This window comes from Dipodomys ordii, unplaced genomic scaffold, assembly GCF_000151885.1.
Source record: "Dipodomys ordii isolate 6190 unplaced genomic scaffold, Dord_2.0 Scaffold234, whole genome shotgun sequence".
NCBI lineage: Eukaryota > Metazoa > Chordata > Mammalia > Rodentia > Heteromyidae > Dipodomys > Dipodomys ordii.
The window spans coordinates 1496948-1505608 of NW_012267450.1; the positions used below are offsets into that span (position 1 = coordinate 1496948).

Here is an 8661-nt window from a genome sequence, read left to right on the forward strand (position 1 = left end):
TTATGAGCTGACATTATGAGACAGACACAAACCTGCCCCAATTATGACTTCAATCTATGCTTTTAACCTTATGGTCTAGAGCTACCTTCTGGATAAGGAATGTTGCTGTAGAGTCAGTGCAGCTCTCTTCCTTAATTCTTGTGTCTGGAGAGAGAATTCCAGCAAGAGATGACATATAGTAGAAAGTGATAGGAAAGGAATGTATCCAGTTTGGACATTCACTACTACATACCAAATAGAGAGACACAATGAAGGACAGAGAAAGGAGATTTATTATATGGCATAAGGATGCCACAAGAAAATGGTACTTTAGTTCATCTTCAGCCATCTTGAAGGTACAGACATGGGCATTAGGTTTAAATAGAGGAAGAATTGGGGCCCAAGTCAAAAGGTCTACATAGTTAAATAGACCTTATTACAGCTGTGGCCTGTGTGGTTAGTACTGCATAGAGCTGGGAAGGTGGCTCAGTGGTAAAGTGATTGCCTTACATGCATGAGACCCTGGGTTCAACTCCTCAGCACCACATAAGCAAAAAATCCGGAAGTGGTGCTGTGGCTCAAGTGGTAGAGCACTAGCCTTGAGCTCAGAGTTCAGGGACAGTGCCTAGGCCCAGAGTTCAAGCCCCATGACCAACCAAAAAAAAAATCAATAAAAATAAATTGTTAAATTTTTCTGTCTTTCCAGCCAGCAGCAAATGTAGACCAAGAAACCTTGACAGAAATGGTGAAACCTAGTATTGATTATGTGCGCCACAAAAAATTTCGATCTGGGAATTATCCATCATCATTAAGTAATGAAACAGATAGGTTGGTTCATTGGTGCCATGGTGCCTCCGGTGTCATCCACATGCTCATGCAGGCATATAAGGTCAGTACTTCAGATAGGGTTATAAGTGTCCAGATAGTATTATAAGTTGCTCCTTCTAACCTTCAGTTTGATTCTGGCAAGCCCATTTGATTACATACAGAAGATTTTAGAATTAATGCTTCTATGACAAAAGATTAGTCTCTGTTATATAAAATAAATGGTCAAACTCTGTTCATCATTACCACGTTTAGTGCAGCAAATGTGTGTGTAAACTTTAACAGGGTTTATGTACATGTGTAGAAGATAACACACAAGACAGGATAGGGATGCTTTTTCATTCTGATGAGTACCCAATAATACAGTAAGGCAGTATTATAACAAATTTTTGTTTCTTTTGCCATTTTATATGACTATTATAAGCAGCTTTCATTGCTATATTACAGTTATTCAAGAACTTGGAAAATTATTTATAAAATGCTTATTAAATTTTTACAAAATTATTTCTAAGAGATAATGTTGATGCAAATATTTGTACATCCATGGTATCCTTGATGATTAATTCTAGTAGATTATAGGTATATTTTTGCACAATATGAATAATGCTACTCACTTGTGTACTAGACCAAGATTTGTCATGTAAATTGAAAGCAATGTTCCTTTTACAATTTTAATTTTCATTTAATTTATCTTTATTTGTATTAGTTAATTTATATGTGTGTTGTTCATATATCAAAACTGAAACCACAATAATTTTTCTTATCAACAATGTATTTTTAGCAAGTTCTCTTTGTTTTGGGAGAAAAAAAGGAAATAATGGAGTAGAATTCATACTTGTGTGTGAAAATAAAAAGAAAACTACCGGAAATAATTATTTTCCCATCATGATAATATTGAAAGAAGTTGTAGATAATTTAGGCTAATTCCTCAGAACTTTTCTTATCTATTTCTCTTTTGCAATCTTTTTTTTCTTTTTGGTCTGGGCCTGGGTGCTGTCCCTCAGTTCTTCAGCCACAGTGCCACTTCCAGCTTTTATTGCTTATGTGGTGCTGAGGAATCAAACCCAGGGCCTCATGAATGCAAGGCAAGCACTCTACCATGGAGCCACCTTTCCAGCCCCTCTATTTCTTTTTTATCTGGACATATTTATTGGTGAGATTGGAGTATTAAAGTTACCCACTGCTATTTTGTGAGACCTATCTGTGCTTTTATGTCCACTAGTTTGTGCTAACATTTAATATATATATATATATATAATTGTTATATCCTCTTGATTTATTGATCACTTTATTAATGTGAAATGATCTGCTTTGTCTCTTCAGACTAACTTTGGTTTAAAGTCTGCTTTATTCAGTGTGCATATGGGTACTACTGCATTCAGGATTTGTTTAAGTATCTTATACAGTGCCATAGTGGTCATGAATTTCTTTTGTTTATCAGAAAAGGTTTTTGTTTATCCTTCAATTAGGAATGATAGATATGCTGGATATTTATCTAGCTTGACTGTTATTTTCTTTCAAAATTGCAATATATCTTTGCCTTTAAAGTTTGGGTGGAAAAATGAGATATTATTCTGATGGGTTAGCCTCTGTCTAGGTGACATGACAGTTCTGTCTTCCAGCATTCAATTTTTTAATTTTTTTTGTTGTGTATGCCTAATGTTAAATAAAAAATGCTTCAGCTTCATTCTTCTCCTTTTTGTTTGTATTCTTGTCTATACACAGTCCTAAAAGCTCCTGGTAACTTATCTCTTTCTTGAGACTTGGGAATTTTTTCTGCTCTTATGTTTTCTATACCTTTAATTTGTGTCTGCTTTTTCTTCTATACCCAGCATTGATAGGTTTAGCTTTTTAATGATATTTAGTTCAGGTTAAATCTGAGAACTTTTTTCTGTCGTCCTTAAATGCTTAAATGTCTGAATATTGAAGTAGTTTTTTGTAAGCATATCATAAAATGGAGGTAGGGATGGGTCACAGGTTTACCTCATGTTATTGAGCAAACCACCTCAGTCTTAGCAAGGAAGTAGGACCAACAAAGAGACCTAGTAGCTTTCTCTTTTTACGCTTATTTACTTTGGTGACTGAAAAGGAGCCAATAGGATTCATGTACTCTAAGACTGTCATTATGCATTATATTATTTCAGGACACACTTCCTAAGACAGTATCTTTTCAAACCTGTTAGCTTTGACAAAGTATTTCTTTAGGATGAGTAAAAATATTTCCCTTTAAAATTAGTTTTAATGGGCTTAAGATGAAGCCTTCAGGATACAGGATGAAGCATTCAGGTTGACATGGCAACATATAGAATACAGCTCATTATAGCTAGGAAGTAGTTAGCACTCACTACAATGAAGCATATTGTTCTAAGAACTTCTTGAACTTTATCTCATTTTAATCCTCACACTGAGCTACTGGGCTGAAAAAAAAGGTATCCTTTTATTCTTGAGAAAACTAAAGCACAGAGATAAACAAGTTGTCAAAGTTCACTCAGTTAAAAGGTCAAAGAACTGAGATTCAGACTCAGTTTGATCTCAGAGCTCATCTCAGTTGCTTTCATGACAAAGCAAAGAGGTCTTGCTTCTCACCTCAGGACCTGGCCTTGGGGACAATCTCCCTGATAATTGCCTTTTCCCCTTCTATCCCTGCAGACACTGATTAAATAGTCCTTGTCCTTTTTTTTTTCTTCTGAACCTCAGAACCTTTCTTAGCTCAGTGCTCAAGATGTCACTTCTGATCAGTCACAGGTAGATGTATCCTATTTACTACCCAAGTAGATCATTTCTAATAACCTCATTCTTCTAATTCATTGCACAAATTCATTTACATTAGAATGACATGAGTTAAGCAGATAGAGATTACTAATAACAGATTCTCTGAAAAGGACTAGGGTGTGAGAGGGGAAAGAAGAAAATTTTGAAGGAAACCTGGGAAGGTGAAAACACACAGCCACTCTTGCCAGCCATTTGCACTTTTTGTCTCCGCAGCTATCCATATGAACAACTCAGAAGTCTCAGTGCTGGGCCAGTAGAGAGCTTTGCACAGGTTTTCTTGTGATAGATGATGATGACAGACCTCAATGACCCTAGTGGTGCAGGGTCTTCTGGGTATTGTTGATAATGTGCCCAGACCCACAATGGTGGGTATTCTTTCCTCTGCAACAAGATTTCTTAGAATCATTGATTTCTTGATTGTCTCCTTAAAGAATAAAAAGTTTACAACTATAGAAGGTATATCTCAAGAAATAAGGATTATTTATTTGTGATAATACCTTATCAAGGAAATGAGGTAATTTTGATACTAATGTTTTAATTAAAGCTCATTTTTAGAATTGTTTCTGTAAAATTATAAAATAGGAGGATGGGAAATAAGCTAAGAGATTGAGATCATACTGTATAGCTAGTAGGTATTTGGTTGTTTGTATTTTTCCCCCAATGACATTTCAGATTTCTTTTTTTTTCAAAGGATACGTGTTTTCTATGAATCTAAAAGCCTCTGCTTTCATGAGGAGATGCCCTAATGTTGTATAATTTTCTAATTTTGGGGGGGGGTGTTCAGTCGTGGGGCCTGAACTCTAGGCCTGGGCGCTGTCCCTCAGCTCTTGAGCTCAAGGCTAGTACTCTACCACTTGAGCCACAGCACCACTTCTGGCTTTTTTTTTCTGCTTATGTGGTGCTGAGTTATTGAACCCAAGGCCTCATGCATGCAAGGCAAGAGCTCTACACTGAGCCACCTTCCCAGCCCTGGATAATTTTCTGATCAAAAAGGGAAAGTACTTTGCTGTCTATTCATTGATAACATCTTGCTAACATTTCTTTGGTTTTTATTCCCAGGTGTTTAAGGATGAAAAATACTTGAAAGACGCTGTGGAGTGTAGTGATGTGATTTGGCAGCGAGGTCTGCTCCGGAAAGGCTATGGGATCTGCCATGGGACTGCTGGAAATGGGTACTCCTTTCTCTCCCTTTACCATCTCACACAGGATAAAAAGTACCTCTATCGAGCTTGCAAGGTAAGAAGACACCTAAAATGCCAAGAACAGAATCCAACAATGTAACTTCTCTTCAGCTTGCGCGCGCGCGCGTGCGTGTGTGTGTGTGTGTGTGTGTGTGTGTGTGTGTGTGTGTGTGCATGTGCGCGCTTTTTCTGAGGCTTGAACTCAGGGCCTAGGGCTGTCGCTGACTTTTTTTTTTCTGGCTCAAGGTTAGTACTCTACCACCTGAGCCACAACTCCACTTCCCCACTTCCAGCTTTTAGGTGGTTATTTGGAAATAGAGTCTTACAGACCTTTCTGCCCAGGCTGAAAAGTGATCCTCATATCTCAGCTTCCTTGAGTAGCTAGGATTATAGGTATGAGCCATGGCACCCAGCATACATTTGCTTCTCTTAATCTGTAGTGTCTTCTCTCACAGCCTGGGCCCTGGCTTTCTCTCTACCATCGTGTCCTTGTCTGTAAAATGAGGATAACAAATATAAATGGCCTCTGAAAGATACAAGTTTTGGAGTTGCACTGTTTGGTTAGAAATAACATCTGTTGCATGTACTCATAAGCTGACATGTTGAATTGAAACACTTTGTATAACTGCTTAAAGATAATAAAGAAAGAATTACCTGTACTGTCTATTAGCTTTATGGCTATAGGTACATCTAGCCTCAGTTTCCTTTCTTGTAAAATGGAAAATATTACTACCTGCCTTCTAAGAATGTTCCAAGAATTAACTGAGATAATGTATAGATAATATGCAATTGTCTCTGCTTAAAATCCATCCCCTCCCTAACTTTAACTAAAGTTAGACCCCTGCATGTCCTGTCTGCTTCTTCATCCTCATCACTTCTTATACTGCTTTCTAGCCATTGCACTATAGCTATACTTATCCTCCCTCTCTGAAGAATGAAGTGGGTCACATTCCATTCTAAACTGTTACTGTTATTTCTTTCATCAAGAATGTAGAAGGATGTTAGCTTAACAAGAAGGAAAAGGTGATTATAGAAAAAAAGAGAAGTGATAGAAGGAAAGAGATGGAAGAAGGAAGATTAAAGAAATAGGAGCAAAGGAACTCAAAGAAAAGTTCTGAGCTGAAGCATTTTCAAGGTGAAAGGTGGTCAGGTGACAGTGCATATGGCAGCTGAGAAAAGAGAAGAGAGCCAGGTTTAAGATTATGTTTCCCAGGAGTGCAACTAATGATGGCCCATGCCAGGGGGAAAGCTCTGAGTCTCTCAGTTACATCAGAGAAGAGGTCCAGAGGGAGCCAGCAGTCAAGTCTATAAGTAGTTTCAGAGCCAGAACTTTTTATTCAGAAAGAGCAAGTTTTAGAGGTAGGCATCCAAAAAAGGGACAAACCGTTGAGTTGTCAAAGTTATGTATCTCAGTCTCTCTACAATGTTTTGAGGCAGATACCACCTACAGATGAGGACTCAGTTAGGGAGAAGTAGCTAACTCACTCACCAGGCCTCAACCCTCCCTGGAAACACTATAGCTGGAACTTGCCACTTTTGTTTCTTGTATAAGCATTGCAGTGTCTCATTTCATTGCCTTTTATCCAACTGGAAACTCTATTATTAAAAAGAAATGTTTTTCTTCTTAGTTTGCAGAATGGTGTCTTGATTATGGAGCACATGGGTGCCGTATTCCTGACAGACCTTATTCCCTCTTCGAAGGTAGGCATGGGAAATGTGCATGGATTTATACATTTGGGCATGTGCAATGGGTCATCCTGTCTCTGAGGACAAACACCAGTCCATTTGATCTTTTTTGTGTAAAACTTGATAGCTAATAAAACAGTGAACAGATTATCTAATCTTTATCTTACCTATTTGCTCCTGTGAATATCCTCCAAGTGTTTTCAGATGTTCTGTTAAGTATATAGCAGACAGAGCTTTCTCAGGTACCTCCAGACTGCTTTCCAAAGTGGTTGTATTAGTGTACATTCCCACCAGCAATACAATAGTGTTCTTCTTTTTCTGCATCCCACTAGCATTTATTGTTGGCTGAATTTAGGATGTGGGCCATTCTGACTGGGTAAAGTAGGATCTCAGGGTTGTCTTTATTTGCATTTCCTTTACAACCAGGGATGGCAAACTGGGCACTGTCCCTCAGCTCTTCAGCTCAAGGCTAGCACTGTACCACTTGAGCCACAGCGCCACTTCCTGGTTTTTCTGCTTACGTGGTGCTGAGGAATCGAACCCAGGGCCTCATGTATGCAAGACAAGCACACTACCACTGAGCCACTTTCCTAGCCCATTCTTTGGCATTTTTATCTCTTCTTCTGAGAAGTCTTTCTTTAGCTCCCTTGCCCATTTAATGATTGGTTTGTTAGATTTGGGAGGGATTAGTTTCTTGAGTTCCCTATATATAATTGATATTAGGCTCTTGTCTTATATATTGCTGGTAAATATTTTTTCCCAGTTAGTTGGCTGTCTTTCTAGTTTGGTAGCTATGTCTTTAGCTGTGCAGAAACTTTTATTTTAAGGTAGTCCCCCATTTGTTGAGTCTCTCTCCAATTTGTTGTGACCCTGGGACTCTGTTCAGGAAGTTCTTGCCTATACCTATAAGTTCAAGTGTCTCTCCTATTCTGTCCTGCAGTAGTTTCAGAGTTTCAGGCTTGATGTTGAGATCTGTAACTATATTTTAACTATCTCAAAGTAAATGTCAGAATGACATTTAATGATTAAATACTATTTTAAAAATTTTTTAAATATCAACTACATTGATATTACATTTTATTAATGCTTTTTTTTATCAATTAATATGATCATAAAAATTTTCTTTAGTCTACTAATAATATGGACTTCATTGAATCATTTTCAGATATTAATACAATCTCATATTTCTGAAACTTGGTCATACTTCCAGTTCTTTTTATATATTGCCATATTGTATTTGCTAATATTTTGTTAAAGATTTTTGTATATATGTTCATCAAAAATATTGATTTCTGGTTTTCCTATTTTTAACCATCTTTATATGATTTTTGTTATCAGGACTGTACTTATCTAGTAAATTAGAAGTGTCTTCTCTTTTATTTTCTACAGCCTGTATTAATTGGTACAAGAAATGCTGTTAGTTTAATTTCAGTTTTCAGTAGAATTCTCTAGCAAAAATGTCTGGGTTTGCAATATGGGGGAAATTGGCCCATATCATCCATGAAATCAAATTTTGTATGGAAAGCTATTGGAAGTATTCCTTTTTTCTTCTTTTGATGTCTGAACCATCTGTGGTGTTATATGGCTTGTTTATTTCTGATGTTGGTGGGGTTTTTTAATCATATAATACAGCCAAGCACTAGTGGCTCACACCTGTAATCCTAGCCACTCAGAAGGCTGAAATCTGAGAATCATGGTTCAAAGCTAGCCTGGGCAGGAAAGTCTGTGAGACGCTTATCTCCAATTAACCACTAGAAAACCAGAAGTAATGCTGTGACTCAAGTACTAGAGAACTGGCCTTGAGCATAAAAACTCAGGGATAGTGCCTGGGCCCTAAGTTCAAGCCCCTGGATCAGCTTATAAGAAAGAAAGCAACTGGAGAAAAAAAAACAAAGAAGGAAAGAAAAACGTGCATTCTCACTAGATATAACAGGAATTAATACCTAGATTCAAAGTGGAGGCGATTCATATTTATGAATGAGTTCCAGAGACACTGAGTAGAAAAGCCAGGCAAGAGACTATATTCTGTGATTCCACCCAGGTGACAATCTAAAACCCATTTCCAGCAGTTAGCTCTGAGGAGTGGGGTGGGGTGGACTGCAGAAGGATACCTGGAGTTCCTTGGATAGTAGAACATTCCAGATCATGACATACTATGGATTTGTTTTGTTTGTTTGTTTGTTTGTTTGTTTTGGGGTTTTTTTGGGTCCAGTTGTGG

At 37.5% G+C, this 8661-nt stretch overlaps 1 protein-coding gene across 1 annotated transcript in view; it reads left to right on the plus strand.

The window, feature by feature from the left end:
* Window positions 1-8661, plus strand: part of Lancl2 (LanC lantibiotic synthetase component C-like 2 (bacterial)) — a 53477-nt gene that overhangs the window by 19606 nt on the left and 25210 nt on the right. Inside the window, exons 6-8 of the mRNA XM_013035968.1 lie at window positions 686-868; window positions 4636-4812; window positions 6386-6556. Of these exons, the coding sequence (XP_012891422.1) occupies window positions 686-868; window positions 4636-4812; window positions 6386-6556 (531 nt within the window). The remainder of the gene's footprint in view (window positions 1-685; window positions 869-4635; window positions 4813-6385; window positions 6557-8661) is intronic.